Source organism: Excalfactoria chinensis, chromosome 7 (assembly GCF_039878825.1).
Source record: "Excalfactoria chinensis isolate bCotChi1 chromosome 7, bCotChi1.hap2, whole genome shotgun sequence".
Classification (NCBI taxonomy): Eukaryota; Metazoa; Chordata; class Aves; order Galliformes; family Phasianidae; genus Excalfactoria; species Excalfactoria chinensis.
Window position 1 is genome coordinate 19,405,968 of NC_092831.1, and position 22,364 is coordinate 19,428,331.

The following is a 22,364-nucleotide window of genomic DNA, read 5'->3' on the forward strand; positions in this document are numbered from 1 at the left end:
CAAAAATACTCCCCTCTTCCATCCTGCATCTGCTGGTGTCACCTCATGGTTCTGTCCTTTAAGTCTTCCCATTGGATTTGCTCCAGCACCACAAGTGGTACAACCTTCTTGATCCTGACTTCAAGGCAAGCATATGCACTCCTAGTGACATGTTTTTGATAGTATCTAAACCTGCCTGTAAATGAAGGCAGCTTCCGTACCATCTTTCTTTGCTTTTCCTTGTCAGCTTCCACTTTTCTTGGGTGTAAACTGAACGGCTTTCTTGAGACAAACCACCTTCATACTAGGATTCATTCCACTAAACGATCTACTTCTGTCAAAATATCTAAGGGTAACCAATCGTATTATTCTTTAAAGTAAGCACTACAATATGAAGCAGCATTTCCTCACTTCAGTGTTCTGTGATGTCTTTAAAATTCACCAGCTGACTCACTTTGTTTTGAACTACACTTATTTGTCTTTCACAGCAGTTTCTACACACGCTCACACACACTATTTGAGTAAAAGGAGAGCCCAGAAATTACTCACAAGATTTCAGAAGCAAGGAAAACCCAACATCAATAAGCTTCCCAATTGTTTATTAAACCACTTCAAGGTTTTGCTCTCCATCTAGCCACAGGAAGAAAGGGGAATTCTATAACATCTCCCACAATTAAGTAAGACATTCATAGGACCAGGCTTTCAAGTATTTCTGAAATAAAATGAGATTCAAGTACCTACTAGAAAGTCAGAATACAACCAAGCCTGGAATCGTTGCATTTATCTTCCCTCGCTTTCTTCAACTCTCATCTTTTGAGTCAGTCTGCAACTGGATTAAAAATCACTAGCAACATGCAAAACTCCAAATTTTGCTTTACATAATACTACACTTCAAGTTTTTTGGGGGTCAAGGAGATATGACTCAAAACATAAGCTTTGTTTCCTTGACATGCAGTTTGATCCAATTCTTGAACAGGCTTTTTTTCTTTTCTTTTTAAACTACCACCTCTATTGCAGTAACTGGAAGTCAAGAAGCACCTGCTGCAGAAACAAAATCCTTTCCTCTCAAGTGTGTCAGGACTGGAGCACACATACTTGGCATGAATAATGTGTAAATGCTTACTGTAAATTGAGGAAAGCCTAGAGTCATATTAGTATCATATATACATATATCCCTAAGCCTGAATTGACTTGCAAATTAATCTCATGTACCATAACTTTAAACCCTTGAAAAATTACAAAGTTAAAAATAGATCTTTCTCAACAAAAAAATGGGTTGAAACTAGATCTTTAATTCCCTTCCAACACAAGCCACTCTTATTCTGTGATCTTTAATGACTTTTCTAAACCCTCTGAAGCAGTTACTGGGAACAACTGAACGGATACAATGTTCTAGGAACCACAAAGCAAGTTTGCTGCTAGATATCTTTATTTTCCTTTAACAAAATACACAAAGGCACAAGATTCACTTATGTCTTGTCATTATTTTACAGGTATAAATAGTGCTTCATTTTCAAGTACAATCAAGTGCAGAGACTTTCTATATTTTATGTAAACACAAAACAGATCTGTTTGTTGTTTTTTTTTTGCCTCTGGTTCATTTGCAATGCAAATACCAAAGGAGATGCCATTTTTGAGTGTCATTTAACTGAATTCTGTCAAAAAGTTAAACTATGAATAACATCAACACTACTGTAATGACACTTTCCATACCCTTAAGTCAAATGTCCGATGACACTTCTGTTTGTAAACATCTGTATTTAAGATGTACTCAATTTACTTCAGTAGGGAAACATTAAAAGGTATCTAAGTTCACTAGACCAAACTTACTAGATCAGCTCTGGGCCAGTAGTTTATCAACAGCTAAAGAGATGCCAAGTTACGGGTCACCTTTAATAAAACTTAAAAGTTTAATTTTTCAAATATGTAAAGTGAACAATGTCTATGACTGTTAGACTTCAACCAACTATACATTCTGTGAGTTAACTTAAAGACATGCTTAATTTACAATAACCACTTTTACACAAAGCTTTGACATACTGTGGCAGTTGAGGCAGTTTAAGCTCAAGCGAGATTTTTAAGTTGTACCATTTAAAAAAGCTCACCTGAATAGTAACAGGCATGAACAAAGCTAAAAACTAGCTACAGAAGGCACTTGAAGTACTTTATTCTGCTTTCGCTAAAGATTCCTCGCTTTGTTCAGTTGAAATAGCAGAATCTGAAATAGATTCTTGAGATGTTGAAACATTTTCTGCTTCTTCTTTTTCAGTGTCTTCAACAAGACTATCACTCAACTGCTCAGCACTTGGTGCTTTCTCATCTGTCTCAATGAGCTGAGCCACTTCTACAGATTCTGTGGAAAGAAAAGAAATCCAATAACTATTTTCAGAAACAGTATACAGCTTATATTTCTGAAGTGCATAAGAAAATATTTTGCAATCATATACAGGTTTCAACTAGTCATTACATAAAGTTCTCAACTGCCGAAGGTAAAAACCTATAAAGAAACAAGAAACTGCTATGGAATAGACTTCAGACCCCGCTGAAAATACTACATATTATTTGTATCATTCATACTCAACAGAAACTTTCTAGGCTTATTCATTTAACTCGATGCATTGTTAGAAGCAGACATGGTAGTTCGGTTTCTTTATCCTTGGTAATGGAAGCAATACAAACTGATACAAACTGTATGGCTTTTTCAAGTTGAACCTCCATACAAATACATTCTAAAATATTCTACTTAGTGGAAACTACTTTAAGCATAAGGAGACAGGTAATTAGTATATTGGGAAAAAACAGAACAATATAGTTCAACATCTGAAAACTGCCAATAAAAATCTGAATACTCTTGATTTTGCTACTTGCCTCGCCTCTGCTTTTTTTCTTCAGTCTCAAATACTATGAATGAGCTTATGCCTTTTCTTGCTCCAGCCCCTCCACACTTAAGTTACATTAGATCTTTACTGCAGCTGTTGGAAGCTTGAGTGACAGAGAAAGTATAGGATGGGAGGAAAAGAACTCCATGCCCTCAATTCTTCTGTAGTATAGATCGACCATTACTTGTCCACCCATTCCTGCAGCCCTTAACAGAACAACGCTCAGCATTCTGCAGAACTGCCCTTTTTTTAATCTACCAAAAAACAGAGGCACTTTCCCTAAAGAAAACATGACTTTTCCCTTTACTTCATTTTAAAGAAACTTCGTGAAGCTGCTGAAACTCTCACCTTAAAAAAGAAAACCTTACCTGGAAAATTAGCACAGTAACAAAAGGTCTGATGAAGTTAAGGAACTAGAGAGTAGGTTCTTTAGACAGGAAGCCATGGCAGTCAAAGTAAATGGTACTGCTAACTCCACTTATAAACATGATAAATCTTTATTAAATATACATGGTGATTCCATTTTAAATGCACTGATTTGTAGAATTTGAACTTCATACTGAGTGGTTTAAATTACTGAAGGAACAATAGCTAAGAGAAAGATCCCTAAGTAAACTTAAAGATGACAAAAGAAAGGTAGCTTTCTTGATGTTTAACCATGAATCCCAGATTTAACTGAAGAATGCAGCTACACACAACTAACAGCAAACAGCTCTGTGATGGTTTAAGGCAAGTTTAAGAGCTGCAACTTTAAAAGCCCCAATTTTGGCTACAGTAGTTCCCATTTTCTTAACATTTCTGCTTAAATGCTTACCAAGCATGTGTACTTCACACAGAACGAGTTCATCTAACCCTCTTTTTAGAGGTTATTTCACTGTATAACCAGTGATAATCACAATACTGCATCACTACTAGATCAAGTAGAAGATTTGAATACTCATGTTACAGACAAAAACAATGTAATTTTTAAACTAAAGGAACTGTGAACATGCCACTGAGCTCCAGGTAAGCAGAGCCAGGTCTGCTTAGAAATCACAGAACTCCAGCCATGTTAGTGGGATTGCAGAAAAAAAAACAGCAGGCAGAAATTCACATGTTAAGTGACAAACCAGCTTACAAAGATAGACCATATTCACACTGTCCTGTGAAAACACAGTATATTTAATAAAGAAGCCAAATCTCAAACAGAATTTGTCCACTCCATTATTTAAAAAAAACACAGGAAACGGACCATTCTGACCAACTTACTCCTTATTGTTGTCCTCCTGCCAGTTCTATTCCTAATGTTTCTGCTCCATCTGAAACACTTGCCCAAAGCTAAGCTCTACTTTTAGTAGAACTCATAAGCATATGCTCAGAACAGAATCATTTTTTGAAGACAGTATCACTGTGAGCACTTCTGCTGAAGTGCAAACCAAGTTTCTCCATCTGCCCCATAAATAGAAATCCTTTCAAACTTACTAATGGTTGCCATATGTCAAAAGCATTAAATAATCCTAAAATATTCAGACAGCCATGGAACTCCATGCAAACCTGAGATCTAAAGTTCAAAGGTATCTGACGAACATCAGCACCAAACATTCACCACAAAAATACTCATTCTGTCAAGCTGTAAATTCAACATTTGAAATGTCGCTAAACAATAAAGCTACACCAAGAACGGAGCAGAAGTACCTAACACGGGGAAGGCAGAATTAATCACAAAGATGGAAGTAATTCATGGTGTATTTTCCTCCCCTCATAAAAGACCCAAACAAGAATACTCCTGTGTTCAGAAGAGACCTGCCTTTGTCAGGGGAAAAATATATATATATATATATATATATTCTTTTCTTAAGAACAGAAGTATTTTGTTTCATTCTGGTACTAAAATCTCCCAAGTTACGCTGTTGAATAACAAAGCATAATGTTTGTGCCAGTAATTTGCATCAGACTGACAGCTGATGACTTCATATTTCCAGAGGATTACAAAATCCAAGGTTCAGTGCCAGTAGCAGTCCACACAACCATTCCTCAGATCTCTTATCCATTGGAGTAGCATGTAGCGTGCTTGTCACTGTGCAAGCACACAGCAGAAAAAAGATTGAGCCTCATGCTCTATTCATTAGTAAAGCAGCTGACTGGTAAAAAAATATTTATAGCACTTCCGCATCTCATTAGCTTGCAGTTTCTTCAAGCTATATAGCTTTGGTTTAAACAAATTACATCTAAGAGTTGGATATCCCAGCATTGTCAATAGTGTGGTGAGTTTGGTTTCTTGACGTTAATGCTTGTTTACCTCTAAGTGAAGATATTCTATTCTTGCTATGACAGCATTTATATTACCACAGTGAACAAAAGCCTTCCCCAGAGCTATACCTTCACAACTTAAAATTACAATCAAGGAAGATGCTCATTTATTAATAAAGCCCAACTGTCAGTAAGCAGAGTTATGCTTCAAATTAGGGTTCTGATGGAAAAAGTGATTTACTGAAAATGATATTTTCTCATTCATAAGAGATTACTTTGTGGCAGGGCACAGGCAGTTAACGTGCAGCGACAGACAGGGTAGCATATATTACATCAGCAAGACATTCCTCAGATATTAGTTATGTTAAATATTAACATATACTCTATTCCTGGCTGCTTGCTAATTATCAAAACAGAATAGTTCATACCTTGTAGATGAAATATTCAGGAAGACCAGGTATTTAAACAACATAGAAACAAAAGTCAACAGACCAAGTTCTTATCTTTTATGTATCCCCCCAAAATTTTCAGCATGTACTTAACAGGAAAAGATAAGTAGGGAATGACCCCCACAGTGGTTTAATATTAGTTGGTTTTTGTTGTTTTAAGTTAAAGAAGCACAGCAAAATACAAAGACCACAACCAGAAAAAAAGTAATTTTCAGTGTTAAGGGTAAATCAAATTTTAAAAAAAGCTGTTTTTTTCTGAAAAACCTACTTTGAGAAAAAGCAGTATTTCACAGAATTATCACCCCCACATCTCAGCTGCCTAATGAAAAACTCGCACTAATTCTTAAAGCTTTCTTTTTTTCTTTTTATCTTTTTTTTTTTTTACAACATCTATAAACTGACTCAGCAGCTCAGACCCATTAAAAGTATAGTGTGATAAACATTACTTCAAAGATAATACTAGCTTAATTAGCACGCCCTCTCTCAAAACCTCTAAAAGGCTGCAGCTGAACGTTACTCAGATGCCCTCAAGGCACATATCTCCAAGAGTTAAACATCAGTCTGCAGGGGCTTCCCCATTTGATTCCTGCAGAAGAAAACCTGAGTTCTGAAGACCCCATTAACAAACAGTGTGTCTGTTGTAGTGTTTTCTACAACGATCTTCTGCTTTTAAAAGTAGTCATGAATTTATCAGTCCATCCACTATTAGCTGAATAGATCAGATAATTAGAGGTCAATGGTAAAATTTGCATGGTCTACCTTCACACATCTGATTTAGTTCTTGTTTCGATACTTTTATCATAAAAGTACACTTAAGTAGTTAAGTACACCTATCTCTGTTATCATTCTACCATAGTTCTCCGTCTCTTCAGTTATGTGAATAGAACTGTTAGCAACAGCTATATTTACATACTTAAGACAGACTGTAACCTGTGGCATACTGGCAAACACAAGGGGAGAGAAATAAAATATGCTGTCTTAATGAATACTTGTATGCGGAACTTTTCAATCTATGTCAAAAGAGATTTCTTCCCTCCTTTTCGTTGCTCCACAATACACACAAACCAGATATTATCCTTTCAGGCAAGCCAACTACTGGTTAGGGAACTACACTAAAACTAGCTGAGGCAAGCTGCCCAGTTAAAAGCACTGCTTTGACAGGAAAAGTAGCCAAGCAAGTTTTCCCTGCAATGCACCTTTCATGAAACCACACCCACAGAGATGGCTACAGCTAGATAAGCCTTCCCTACCAATCTTAATCAGCATTCCCATGCCAGAAGGTAAGGCTGATGCCATTTTGTACTCAGTGTTAAAGAGTAAACAAGTATTGCTTCACAATCTGACAGTCTACTGCAGATGATGAGCTTCCAGACTGAACATCAGGCCTGCAACATCTTAGATAACTTTTTCCAGTATACTCCACTATCATTTGAACTAAGGCAAAATGCCAGTAAATACACAAGAATGTAGCCAACTGGAGAGTCTTGGGTTCAAAATTATAATTTCCTAAGTCTTTTAAAACACTGCATCTTCCTGTTGGCTGTACACCAGATGCCTACTGTATCTGCAGACTATAAAACGTCTCAAAAGGAACTACGTTAAATTAAAATTGACAATTTGTCTTTGAACTCCCTAATTCTAAACAAGGCGGTTTTTACTAGATTTTCCTGCCCTGGGGAAAACAACAAAAGGAACAAAGGCAGAAATTCCAACACAACTTAATCAAATGACCTGCTAAACACAGTTGAAGTTAACCACTTCGAGATGTATTCGCTCCTTAACTTAATTACAATGCTATTTTCCATGTGTTTATCAGTAACAGTGGTATAAGTAGTTTTGCTGTAACATCATTTCCGCTGGGCATACTGCATTATATCAAGAAACCTTGGAGTTTGGGACCAAAAGCAACAGCATCAAGTTAAGCTAGAAGCAGGGACGAAAAGATTGGAAAAAATTATAGACTGTATCTACTACAAAGCTACTTCTATAGAAAAAAAACAGCCAGTCAGAAATCCTAATGCACAGTAAAAACAAACATATAGACATTACATATCAATAAAAGATGGCACATTCAATACCAGCATGCATGGGGAAACTGCCATTTCATTGGGCACTAAATAGGAGCAGACTTGATGAGATTAACACGCACCTTCTGCCTGCTGATTCCCCTGCGGTTCTCCCTCTCTTGGTTCTGGATGCTGTGTTTCTGATTGCAATTCTGAAAGCTGCTTTTTTTCAAAATTGAAATCTGGTAGCCGTGGAGCCCGAGGTCTCGTTTTTCTTGCAGGATTCAGGAAAAAGCAGTAGGCACACCTAAATGCTGCATAAAAGCACGTCCAGTAAATAGCCTCACTAACTGATTTCATATCTCACCTTACTCCTGCACAATACCTTGACTGTCCAAAATATTATAAGGAGAATTAAATGACTATCAACACCAAAGCTTATTCCCATCAAATTTATACAAAGTGTTCTATTTAGCTTTGTTTTTTGGTGTTTGTTGTGGTTTTTTTCCCCCTTCAGCACACATTTACTTATTAAATACCTGTTTGCTTTCAGCTCTGCTGCACTTCTGCAGGGGTATTTTTGCCCATAATTGTAAAATATGTACTGAAAATTCAGTACCAGGAGTTGTTGTCACATGCTGTTCTATTCTTTCCTGCAAAAGACCTAAACCAGCACATTACTTTTTTCTTAAGATGCCACTGTGCCCGTCTTTCAAGTAAAGGGATGCTGTGGACTCTAACGCATTCCCTCACTATCTGCTCTTAGAGGAGCATTCAGTTCCAGTGATGCTTAATTAAGAAAAGGCAATTTTCTTCTGAAGTTCCGTATACCACAGAACAGCTAAACACATATTTTCACAAAGACATGAGTGGGGGGAAATGGTCATCTCTTGCACACTAGAGCTGCGAACACACTTGAGCTGGGATGACATACAGACTAAATATATTCAGACTCAAAGGAAACTTTCATCTAATCTTTTACAGTGCTGTATATTTTCTCAAAACTTTAGTGAAACAAGATTAAATAGAGTTATCGAGCATTCTCTCATTTTTCAAACATCAGGCTTACACTCGTGGTAGAAAGGAGGCAAAATAAAACATCTGTGTTCAATAATGGGCTGTGTCTGTCTTAAGTTATTGTCTGCTATAAATTCACATATAGCCTCCCAGGGCTTGTTCCCACTCCTTTTCCGATATCTCCCCAAGATCTTCTTACCAAAGTAAAGTTTTAAGTTCCGGTAAAAGAGGAATATTTCAATGTCAGGTCGTTTCTCAACATAAAACCCTTCTGAGAACCATTCAAAGTCAGTAGTACTTGTCAGGGATGTATTGGAGGATGTTTATTTCTACTGAATACTTTCCTGCATACAACCCCTGGCCTGGAGGTTGCAGTGAAATACTTCTTTAAATCTTGAAGTGAATCTTTAGACACAGAGTAGCAAGCTACCATAAAACTGTTCCCATAGGCAGTGGCATTTAACAGTGTCAGTTGAGTATTTAACAGCAATCAAAACGAAGCATCACATGCGTTTATTATGAAACACAAGCCAACTACTACAGTCTACTACAGATGAGTTCTTACCTACATATTCAAACTCCTCCTTCAGAGCCATACCATTGTGAGAACAACATTGCTGACATATAAGCGCATACCTAGAAAACATTAATACTTAATTATTCACCTTTAAGTAGTAACACACTGAAGCAGAAGCAGCATTTTACTTTAGACTCTAATATCTTATTTACTCTTCAAAATTAATTTGCACAGTGAAATTGTTACTACTTAAGGGCAACTAAATCCGTATAGTTAACAATAATTTTAAAAGTTGGTTTAGAAACAGCTACAACTGGGAGCTCATAGTTGAATAGACTTTTAATACCAGCATTTTCAGTAAATAACATCAAAATCACATTTGAATGTTTGTACTTTGTTAGTGACCATGGTTAATATGATTGTTCTCATATGTCTGGACAGTTCTGAAAGCAAAGCATTTATAAATGGTAATAAAGCTGAAGTACTAAGATAAATAAATGATAAATAAACAATTTATTCACCTACTTGAGAATCAAGGGTTTGTTTTTATTTTTGTATCATGGCTGATATCATCCCAAACGGTTACCATTTTCCCTACAGATTTCATGGAGCACTAAAAAGCATCCAATTCATTTAAAAAATGTGCAATACTTTTAGTCTTGACCCTACTGTTTAAAAAAAAGAAAAGTTCCCTAACTCAAGTATTCTCATACTCCCTTAAGCAATGTCTTACCTGTTCTGAGGACCATCGCCAACCAAATATTCAATAACTCTATCCACAACTCCTCTTTCTCGAGGAAGAACAGGTCTCGCTAAAGGAGGGCCTGGAGGATGAAGACCTGGAAAGACATGAACTATATCAAATGGATTTTCAACTACATTGTATCGAATCTGTCAACCATGCATGCTAGTGTCATTAAAATTCTACCTAGTATAAATGTGTGTTCTTTAATTTACTTGGAAAGCATTAAGTTTTTTTCAACCCACAACAGGTGGAAGCTCACCTGCTACTTCAGCTTATGTTAACTCACTCTACATATACATATTAAACACATCATTAAATTTACTATTTCTAAAAAAAACTTAACATATCAAAAGTTTTTAAATGATGGCTGAGAATCACAGACTTCTTAGGAAAATTACTACTCTTCTTTGAGTTTTCTTATCACGCTTTCAAATCTGCACATTTAGTTTTTCAAGTTCATGCCAACAAATCCAGGGAAAAAAATAAATAAATAAATTACAACAGTAAAAAAAATAACTAAGGATGCTACCAAAGAAGCATCCACTGGTTTCTGCAGTGACTGGGTAGCAGGAACCTCACTGAAAACACGCTCTACGTGCATTCAGTCTACACATTAAACATATCTAGCCATCTGATACTTTGGTAATCTTCTATTTGCTGTAAAGCTGGATATTTTCTGACCTGTGCTCAGTCAAAGTAGTCAGAAAACCACTAGTGATGTAAAAGATATGTTTGTATTCCACGTGTCTAACAGCTACCATAATAGAACTCCTTTAAAAATAAGTAACAACATTAATTGCTACCACCTACATCTCTGTTCATATATAGCAATTAAAGCACACCAATGGCACACACCTGTCTTTCAACAATGTTTGAAAACCTCTGGTCTGCTCCAAGACCATCACAAACTACCAATTTCCATTTATGCCACTTACATCCATACTTTAAGGACTTCTAGTCCTAATACAGAATCATTTAGGCATAGTGAAGAAAATTCAATAAAAATCATTCAGACATGACCACTCAATTATCAAACATTTCAAATCAAGGACACACCTGGCCAAAAGCCATTTTACACACACTAGATAAGTTACAATACATTCAAAAATTTAACACATGAATCACATTATATGGCAACATATACTGCCTTCCACTTCCCTGCTACTTACTAGTTACTATTTTAAAGAAAATACTGCTTTTAATACACAGTAATTATATGCAACAAGATGTACACCTCCCAGAACTGGCAAATCACATTGTCATACTTTCAGGCTACAGACAATGCTTCATAGTTTGAAAAACTTCTTGATCAGTTAAGTTTTAGTTCAATCTCTTAACTGTGCATCCAATCAACAGCCAGCAACCACATCAGGTTAAGCGCAAATAAGTGCTGTCAACTGAAAACATCTGATTTCCCATTGTAAAGGACAGAACCTGAGAACACATCCTTCAGTGACCACTTATACTACCCAAGATTAACTTTATGTCCCAACCCTTCAGATTCTTTTTAGAGATGACATCAGCTGCAGTCTGCCCTACAGCTTGAACACTTTGCTGAGTTGTGAGATTACACACACTTCCTATTCCTACTGCCTCCTGAATTCTGACCTGACATGACTCTTTAGAAGGTTTCTACAGATTATTCAGTCCAGAGTTCATCCACATTAATGGTAAGGAGAGATTCCTTCCAGGATCTCACATAGTTACCTGAGACAAAAGACCACACTACACCCACTAACCCAGGAGGCTAATACCTACACTTGAAAGCTCATTCAGCAGTTGAGAAAGCTACTACAGCATTTTAAATCATATTTGGCAGCTCATTAACTAAACCTCTAACACATCATAGAGGAAAAAATACTTACAGCTGAACAATGCTATAACCTTATGGGTCAACACACAGCATTAGTTCCAGACAACTTATCCTGTTGCTATGATTTTGCTCAATGCCAAGGAGAAAGAAATCAACGTGGGGTAAACTGAAGCCATGCAAAAACTGAGTATATTTAATCCTTATGAGTAAAATTCTCAAGTCCCAAAAAGCAACTAATATTCTCTCAGGGAAGAGTTCTGGATTGTAACTATTCAATATAGCCAATAAAAACACTTATATAAAACACATAGCTTAGAAGGGCTTTAAGTGACCACACATTCAGCTTTTGATTCTCTGTTCCTGTATTTTTCTTGGAAATGTGTTTCACAGATTGGATTAGTTGAACTAATTCAGAAGGACATTTAATTGAAAGACACTATGGGAGGAAAAAAGACTTCAAGCTTCATTGAAGATAAATTTATCTTTCCTGTAGCCGTTTTATGTATGTCCTGGCACAGACCCTAGCTGAAGGCATTCCTTCCAGTAATATCACTTTCACCAGACTCCTTCATAAATGCCCACAGAGAAGTAACATGAATGCTTTGGGTACACTGGCAAAGACAACAGGGCAGGTCTTGCCACCTAGTAAGCTGATTTAAGATGGACTTCCTGCTTCAACGGCATTAAATGTAACCGACAGCAATTCTCTCTCAAACCTTGGATCTTTTAACCTCCACAGATGCAAACAAAGGAAACAGTAACTGCCAAAATGTGTTACAATCAGTTGTAAACATGAAGTTCAATAATACCATATCTGCACCTCCTAAGGTAAAGGACTGAGACCGACTTTGTGAAACAGTTTCTAATATTTGAAGTTATGTCCTCTCACAGTTCTATGATGAGAACGAGATTAATCTGGTCATTAAGAGCACAAAAATGATGCTCATCAATTCTGGAAAATAGATCTAAATGGTTTGTCCTGATCTACACGTGAACAGTAACATTTGATCAGAATATACTGCAATTTACATGCCTCCAATAAGCACATACTTGAATTCTTAACACTTTTTTTTTTTTTTTTAATACAATCATTTACATTTTCACAAACAAGAGAAGTGAAATCAGGAGATATAAATCAGCATCAAGATATGCTCGTATTCCGCAATCAAGTAGTACTTAAGACTACAAAGAACTTCAAAGCAGTCACCAGAATAAATTCACTTCAATGTTAACTAGGCAGTATCCTACACATTACAATTCCCCCTTCTCCTCCCCCCACCCCCCCCATATCTGGTTAGTATTCAAACACTGATTAATGTCCAAATATGCCCCATATATCATAACAAAGTTTCCAGTAGTTAAAAAGGTAACATTTAGTAAAACTACCTAGCACTATAATGTGCTCCAAGGAAAACTTCAATTACCTGCCTACTAATAACTCAAACCAACCATCTTAGTTCTCATGCTGTTATGGACACCAGTAATTAATATGAACATCAAAAGCAATCATTGTAGAAAGACTGGTCATTTTTGCAAAGCTTGGCAAACTCTCAACTACCTGCTGGTTATTAATTTTCAAACATATGGGAGCTCCGTGGTAATACACGTTAAATTGATTCTCCTCCACAAAATATAGTATAATGAAAATGAATTATTAATCTTCTCTACTTTAGAGATAATTAAGGCTATTCACATTTGTTGCAAGCCATGCATAAACTTAGAGGCAATGATATTACTCTTACAGATAGTGAATTTACATACTTCCCACTACAGCTACACGACTAAGATTTTATATGCTTGAAAGGTTTGGGAAAATTCAAGAGAACACAAGGCTTCCACATTGACAGTCACAGTATATAACAGAGCATTGCTGCAACAGAACAACACACTTAAGTTGAAAAAAAGCACATGCATATAAAGCATTATCATGAAAATTACATTAAATATTTTAATTAACAGTCTTGGCAACTATCCTTTTGAACAAGCTATTTTTTTTTCCCCCTAAACTCCTCCTGCAAGTAAAGGCTCACACTCACCCAGCTTATTCATTGTACCCATCTCTTTTTTCCAAGAAGAAAACTAGCAGATTGCTTATACTTATTATAAAGCCAGCATCTTAACTGAGAAGGAACATGTGATTTTAAACTCATTAAAAAATTTCCAATAAGCAGGTTTCAGTAAACACATTTTGAACCCAAATGACCACTTACTTGGTGTGCAAAGCTAATCTACAGTACTTCAAGATAATCAAAAAGTATTAATATCCTGCCATTATAGTTCACTTCAGGGATAAAAATGAATTTAGCAGTTTCATAATAAAGGTAAACAATTACTAAGCAGCAACAAGGCTTAAAGTGCAGAAAACGGATCACTACTCACAAACATTGCACCGAATTACAATGGTGTTGAAAACAGTCTTGGCAAATTGCATCCCCGTGACAAGTTGAGGCACCTGAACATCCACAAGTCTATGAGTCCTGATGAGATGCATCCCAGAATCTTGAGTGAATTAACTGACAATCACCAAGTCACTTTCTATGATATGGATGGGGTGCCATCTGGAAGGACCTAGACAGGCTTGAGCAATGGGCCCAGATGAACCTCATAAGGTTCAACAGATCCAAGTAGCAAGGTCTTACACCTGGGCAGAGGCAACCCTCACTACAAATACAAGCTGGGGGAAGAAAGGATTGAGTACAGCCCAGCCAAAAAAAGACCTGAGGATACTGATGGATGGGAAGCTGGACACAATACAGCAATGTGCCCTCACAGCCCAGAAAGCCAGTTGTGCTAATTGCTGCATCAAAAGAAATGTGGCCAACAAGTCAAGAGGGGTGATCTTGCCCCTCTACCCTGCACTAGTGAGGCCTCACCTGGAGTACTGCATCCAGATGTGGATTCCTCAGTACAGAACAGACACAGACATGTTGCAGCACATCCAGAAGTGGACCACAAAAATAATCCGTGGAAAGGAACATCTGTCCTCTGAAGACAGGCTGAAAGGTGAGGTTGGATCAGGCCCTTGGCAACCTGATTGAGCTATAGTGTCCCTGTTCTACTGCAATGGAGTAGGGCTAGATAGCCTTTAAAGACCCTTCCAACTCCAAGAATTCTATGATTATATTTTTGAGATTGTGATCTCCTTCACTGTCTTGAGATCCAACTTCCCAAATATTCTGCAACAAATGGATATCCGGGATCTGGCCCCTGCTGCTTCACCTCCACTGACCAGAACAAAATCTCCTTCTCTCAAAATCTTCCAAATTTTAGCATCTATTCTGAACTAAACTGCACACATTCAATTTGATTAAGTCCATTCCTTCACAACACGAAACCAGAAAAAAAAAAGGAAAAACAATTTCAGGATATGAAACCAAGTTTTAAGGAACAATCATTTCTACAAGATTTTGACCTGTTGGTAAATTTTTGACTATGGTACCAAACATGCAATTTTAGAAAAAAATCCAGCTGCAGCACAGACAATTTTCCTAGCATATTTGGTAGTTCATACTTAGAATCTATGAATATAGATTGCCTGGGTATACCTCCTGGAGTAAAAATTTAAATAAATGTCAGAATGCATGTTAAAAAAAATATGTGCAAGGTTTAGTCAGAAACATGAATGTATTCAGAAAGTGTTCTCCTCTATATCTGATTTATATAACTGTAGAGTTCTTCTAAACTAAGAACATAAAAAGGTATGCTATATTGTTGACTACAGAATACTGCAAAGTTTTATTGCCGTTTAAACAAAGAAGCCATAACAGTTAAATGAGCTCAGGCAATAGGTTTCAGCATCAAGAGGTGCCAGCTGTAAAGAGTTATGGCTAATTGAATATGGAACTCCTGCTTAATCAGATAACTGCTCTGCAATTTCCAAATGAAATGCCATTTCCATACTGTCTGAAAATGGCCTATTTTATTGGTAACCAGAGAAAACAATATAAACTGTAAATAACAGTAAGCATTCTGTTTACCCATTCCAGGCACCGAAGTAGCTGGGGATCCAGGCCGTCTTGGTAGAGTGTTTGACTGTAAGGGTGGAACAGCAATTCTTTCTGGTGGTCCACTAAGAGGAGATGCATCCCTCTGTAGATTAGGAGACGACGTTGCCGAAACAAGCGATTTTGGAGAGCCTTGCTTAGAATTAGCAGGTGTGGGTGTAGAAGCATTTCTTTGAGCTGCAGTCCTCTGACGAATTTCTGACAAGATATGCACATACTTATTTTAACATCTAACACTATAAGCAAAAAATAAATACATTAATATCAATAACCTGCTATTTTAATCAGCCAGAAATAACTGAGTTAAATAAAACCACAAAGGTCCATAACTAAGAATTGCCACCTGAATGGCTGAGCATGTCATATAAATATAGCCTGCACAGAATGCTATGTTTTTAATAGTAATGATCATTAGCTGTGTACTTGGGGTAAAAAAATTCCAGAAGAAAATTAGCAAATGCCTACCTTATAATTCTGTATTCTAAGGCAGAAAGTTGGACAGATAAGCAGATAGGTTCCAACCAGAAAGCACAGATGGAACCTGTGCTTTCCGTTTTACTCTATGATTTAAACATGCTTCCAAGCATTTTATTTCCCATGGGAATGAAAACTATTCAGTCACTGCCTAAGATATCCAGGCTAAGTATCCAGTGCTATTAAGAAAGTTTCAGATTAGATAATTACAGATTACATAAATAAAAACCCTAGAACGACAACAAAACAATACAGTTTTGTTCACTCTATTTGATAAATGTAACAAGCACATGGATTATCACAAAGCAGGAAAAGACTCTACTTCTTCATTCATGTACTTCTACCTCTTTCTCAGTCCATGACCACAGAGTTACTATTACTTCTAAGAAAAGTCATATATGTTTCTTCAGCTCCTCTTATACCAAGAGAAAGTTCTCATTAACAAGAATAGGAATATCTCCCCAGTAATATATTATGGTTTGGATATTTTATCAAGTCATTAAAATTTGAAGTTCCATTACATTTACATACAAGTTTGTTTAACAAAGCAAGGCAGGGTCAGTGAGCAGGAATAGCAACCACTTAACTATTTCTCATACTATCTACACCTTATTACCTCCAAAGAACATTTGAAATACTCTAAGAAATGGAATTGAAATTAACCCTCACTTCAGGACTCCAGACACTGCTAACACATGATGGCTCAATCCATAAACTATACCTCCAGAATGGCTGCACCAAAAGCTAACCAACAGCCTCCAGAACTAGTTCCTAGCACCCACTATATTTTGACTAAACTTGCTTATCTTCAAAAGCAAAAAAAGGAATTTAACACCTGGCTAGGACTTTAAACTCATCTCCCTGAGTTTCAAAGATTAGTGAGACTGCTGACTTTTTGCCAAGCTGAAGAGCATCAGTTCCTAGCAAGCAGTTGGTAAACTCATTAACAACTGGACGGCTGCAGGGAGATGGGTATGTTGAAGTCTGAAGGAGCAAACTCTGTACCTGGGAAGTAAAACACTACCACACTAAGCTTTCCTGTGTGCTATGGGGATGGTAAGCATGTAACATGAACTTATACTAGCCAAGGAACTGTTGCTATCACTGGAGCATTAGGTCAAACAAAAGTTCAGTTGGTCAACTGCCAACACCTAGCATACATGTTGCTATTTCATAGCACTATGTTCTCGCCTACTAATCTACACCTATATATAGCATTAGTATACACCACAAGGAAGGAAAGATCATCCACAGTCAGAAGACTGCAACCAAAGTCTTATTAAAAAATCTATCTAGCTCAGTCACCTACCAAGCAGAAAACATTATTAGCTTCCCCTTCTACATTATCATGCACTTTGCTGCACTAACTGACACTTCATCTGCCAGTTTAGGTCACCCAACGAGTATGAAGATTCTGTATGTTTTTAAGTTGGTGTTATTAAGTAAACTGCATCCCCCCATTTAAACTGTTCTGGATCCGGATAACAGGGTAAATTGGTGAGGTAGTAGCAGAAGTTCCTTAAAGGTTTCCTTGGTAACATGTTTCAACTTTTAAAACTTATCCTGTGTCAGAAATTGAATTTTAATTAAGAATTCATCAATGATGAACACCGACACAGATTTTTGTGAGAGATTTTACTAGCAGCATTTCAAATTAACCTGCACTAGAGTAACTACCCTCTTCATTTACTCGTTTGCAGCTTGTAAAATTCTGCCCAAAAAGTATAATTCATCTACAAATAATATACTGCATGTTAATTATGAACCTCTTGTAAACTTTCAGGCTTCCATAATTAAAGTCCCACAAGTTAATTGAAGGAAGTGTCCGTTTTGTCTCTATTCAAACAATATATAGCAACTGCTGAAGAGGTTTGAATGACATTTTGCAAAAGTATTTTATTTCTCCTTCACTTCAAACCTCCTTGATTTTGGTACATTGTTTTTAAGATATGCCAGTCAATACATAATTCACAAACTTGTTCACTTTAGTGGTAAAGATGAACCAAGAACTTCTTCATCCTTGGTGCCTGCACCCAATCCACAACTAGGAACCATCTGTTATTGCATTATTTTTAATTCAGGTCATTCAGTTATCTCACTTACAACATAGCACTGCTACCAGCTGTATCAGCGCACTGAAGTGATCAGATAACAACAGGATATTCCTGCTGGTTTTTCCCCCCCACGTACTCTACTTTCTTCAAATGGTCAGAGTACTGAATGTTCATTAACTCCACCCCTCTAAGCACTTAATACATAAAATTAATACCAAATCTCAAGATTAATACAATTCATCTCTTAAAATTACAATTAAGAAATATATTTAAAAAAAAAAAATCACAAAACCTTCAAAAAGTGCGAAGCGCACAATGAAGGTGCTGGGTGGTTTTCTGAGAGTAAATTATTATGTGAAGCAGAATAATAAAAATCTCTGAACTAATTTATTATATGTGAGAGTTTCTATTTCAAAATGCAAGTTAAACACATACCAACTAACCTTTCACCAACTGCCACGTACAGCTTTAAGTCCAATCTGATTGGTCATTATCTATCCAATGCTTAAGATAACAAGTTCTGCTCCCTGACCAGCTTGTCTCCAAATTGAAACAAGGGAAGTCTAAGGAAGTACACATGTAAACTTACCAGCTATTTTATTCATGTCAAATCACTAATTCTACTGTATGTTATATACAAGAAGTTATACCATAACCACAATGAGGTACCATCTAGTTGTACTAAGTTCAGTTCAGTTCAGTGCAGTGTATTTGTATTTGGGCAGATATTTAGTGTGAAAAACAATCAGCTAGCGCTTTTGATATATAAAAGTAGAGTTAACAAATTACTACACATACAAAAAAACAAACAAAAAAAAGGCTACTGAGAAAATAAACCTCCCCTATTTCAGAAGATAAATCCAAACAGCACAAATACAAGCACTGTGCACCTACCAAAAACAGGATTTCAAGAGTGAAAAAATGAAAGATATGCAGCCTTGTTAATTTCAAATTCCTCTCCCAAGAATTAGACAAAAGTTTAGAGCTTTAATATATGCTCCAGAGCAGCGGGTCTTCTTTAGAAAATCACATACACCAGATTCTGCATTTTATTTTGAGCAGGAGCCCCCATGGGTTTGAGTTGGTTAAAACATCAAATTACCCTTTAAACTAAAAACAAGTTTTTGTAGGTAAGTCGTCTTCATTAACATAGCACCAGGTGGCCTTTATACTGTATTAACAGTAGCAATTTCAGTATAAGTACAGCATATTATACTCAACTTCAAGAAAAATCCAAGTACAATTCCTGTGCAACAAACTAGTGAAGTCCATTTTTACTACCTAATACCACTTCTGCACTAGCTTTGAGAAATCTGCCATAGAGAAGTAATTTAAGTGTTGCATTATGACACGTCTGACTACACAGACATCATAGCACAACAGTAAAGTCAAGGAGGACAGTATAAGATTTCACAGCCACTTAGTATTCAAACAAAACAAGTATGTGACAAAAGAACTTGATTTTAATGCATCAATATTTAATGTTGATGCTAACGTTGCCTAGAAGAGCATCAGTATTTACAAACAGATCCACTGTATAAAAAAATAATGTCCACAGGCATAGCCTAATAAACAGTCTGTTAACCTTAAATAAAGGTCAATCAATCTACAAATTTTATTACTAAGAGACTTCCAAGAATGGAAATTGCAATGAAAGATGAGCATCTCTGCTAAAGAGCAGCCATTTTACAGGGCGATTACCTTGTCCAGGTCTTGAGGTTGCAGATGTTCCAGCAGATGGCAGTTCAGCCTCCTGCCAATTAATTATAAATAACATTATCTGAATGTACGGGTCCATGGTATCTTTTACATTAAATCTCTATCAACAAAGATTTTTACCTTTGCATTTGATTCTGGATCAAACCTTTCAAGAATTAGTTTAGCAGTCTTGTATGTTTCCTTCTCCATCACTTCCTCAAGCTGGAAACAAAAGGTTCCACATATCAAAACAGAATTCTTTCAGCTTTTTCTTCACACACACCTATTTACAACCAACATACAGAAGTTCTCAAATTGTGAAGCTCTACTCAATGAGCCATGTTCAGATGTAACTTACATAACACGTTCAGATAAATGCAGATTTGGTACACACAATGGATATGAAATTTTGTTTCCAAAAGTTTAGCAACTCTAAAAGGCCACTTGTATTTAACAGCTTTATTGCAAGGAAACACCAAATATTGCTAATTGTTTACATATAATGAGGAGAATAATTACATGCACCAACTTCAATAATGGAATGTGCAAAAATCTATCAGCCATCATTATTGGAAGTTATTAGACATGACAAGCAAATGACAGGCAATTCCTTAGATTTATTTCCTCATAGCACTTAATGCTATTAATTTAAGGAAGGTCGTTAGCGAAGTGCTTTACAGAATAAAGTCTCTGTGCCAATTAACTGCTGTCAGCATCGATTTTAGATTATTTATTAGCAGAAGCAATTAGCTTGCTGCAAACGCTGTGAAAACTCACTAACTAGAGAACAGCCATGGAATTTGCTCAAATGACTTTAAAGGCTACAGCTCCATCTTTACAGCAATTCAAACTGCTTTTCAGAAAAAAAGGAAAAAAAAGGAACACGTTAAGAATTTAAATAAAAAAATTTATTAAGAACTATGCATACTTTAGGGAGTGTAATTAAAGCACTTCATTATTATAGCGCTTTATTTACAATGCACTCAAGTGGTTTTATAGCTAATACATGGGCTTAATTAAAAAAGTAATCACTAGTAAAGTATCATTTTAGTGGTTAACAGTCAACATCAGAAGAAGCTTAACTTTAAAACAGATAGCTAAAGTTACGACAAATAGCAAATATACATAGAAATTACAATGCATTTTACAGTATGTTAGGCAGACCTTTTCTCTCAGATATGCTGACTAATGGCCACATTCAGCTAAAAGCGGTCTTATTTGTTTGTTTGTTAAATTTGCTGTTGGCATAAGCTGCAAAACTGAAAAGGTCAGTGGTCAAAAAATTATGTTCCCTCGAAGTCATTTATCACTGCTAAAATAATAAATGGTGCACATTAACATGACTTTTAGGCAAGTATTTCACTAGTGAGAAACTAACATCTCAGCCTTTCTGTGTATACAGCCCTTGCACTGGTTTTACCTTTAGAGAAACCTCAGAATCACAAATAGACCTCAGAAGATAAATAAATTCCACTCCATTTAACAGATACGCGGTACCCATTTAACAGCTCACTCCTACACACACTACTAGAAGTTCAAGGCAAGGAATACAACAAGCTGCTAATTAAGGACTGTTGAAACAAAAAGGGAACGAATAGGAAAGTAAAAATAATATCAATAAATGTCCTAAATTTTTATTTCTGCAGGACTTTGGAGTTAATCCACTAACTTATAAAAGAAACAGCACACACTATGCAGTAAGATTAGAATTATGAGTCTAATAAGGAAAATAAATAATTTATTGCTTATTAAAGTGCAAACCATGAGGCAATCCTTCACACAAAGGGGTGATGTTAGCAAGGGAAAGTGGGGAAGCATAAATGATCAGTGTCAATATACAGTCCCCAAATCTAAAGGAAGCGCCCCAAGTCAGTTTACTCAGATGACCATACAATGCATGCATTTTTCTGCAAAGCAACACAGGACAATAAGAAAACCTCAGCAAGAAAACTTCCAGGTAAAGAAAAACATAGAATGCTCCACCATCACTCGACACTTCCCCATCACAAGATTCAGATGTCACAGTCATTCTCACATTATCAAAATACAGGACAATTCAACAGATTATTCTTCTTATTTTGAAGTTCACACATAGCTTTATAAATTCCACAAAGTTGGAACTGAACGAGAACTCACATCTGCAATCAAAATTATACAAATTTCTTGAGAACTTCTAAAAACAAACTGTCAAGATTCCTTTAAGTCACTCACAAATCCCACGGTTTCACTTCTAGTATATGTTATCCTGAAATCAGTTACATTTGGCTGGCAATATCAAAAAAGTAGTAAGGATGTCAAGCTCTCCTTACTGTTTAAGCAAATTAGTATAGTTACTTGAAGCACATAATGGCTTGTGTGTATAAGCTTGGAATAGTGCAAGTTTGCATGAACAAGAAATTTGCTTGTGGACTACCACAAATTCATTAACAAATGCAAATCAAACAACTGACTTCTGGATTGTTCAGTACTTAGAAACAACCCCAGAAAAGGTTTACCTAGT

General features: G+C 36.3%; 1 protein-coding gene across 2 annotated transcripts in view; it reads right to left on the bottom strand.

Moving 5' to 3' along the window:
* Positions 1–563: 563 nt before the first annotated feature.
* LNPK (lunapark, ER junction formation factor) overlaps positions 564–22,364 on the bottom strand; it is a 36,435-nt gene continuing 14,634 nt past the window's right edge. For both annotated transcript variants that reach the window (XM_072341616.1, XM_072341615.1), the window contains exons 7-13: positions 20,006–20,086; positions 19,868–19,919; positions 15,612–15,836; positions 9,810–9,915; positions 9,125–9,195; positions 7,686–7,856; positions 564–2,332 (exon numbers count right to left, since the gene is read on the bottom strand). In XM_072341616.1, coding sequence (XP_072197717.1) covers positions 2,145–2,332; positions 7,686–7,856; positions 9,125–9,195; positions 9,810–9,915; positions 15,612–15,836; positions 19,868–19,919; positions 20,006–20,086 — 894 coding nt within the window. In that variant the 3' untranslated portion in view covers positions 564–2,144. The remainder of the gene's footprint in view (positions 2,333–7,685; positions 7,857–9,124; positions 9,196–9,809; positions 9,916–15,611; positions 15,837–19,867; positions 19,920–20,005; positions 20,087–22,364) is intronic.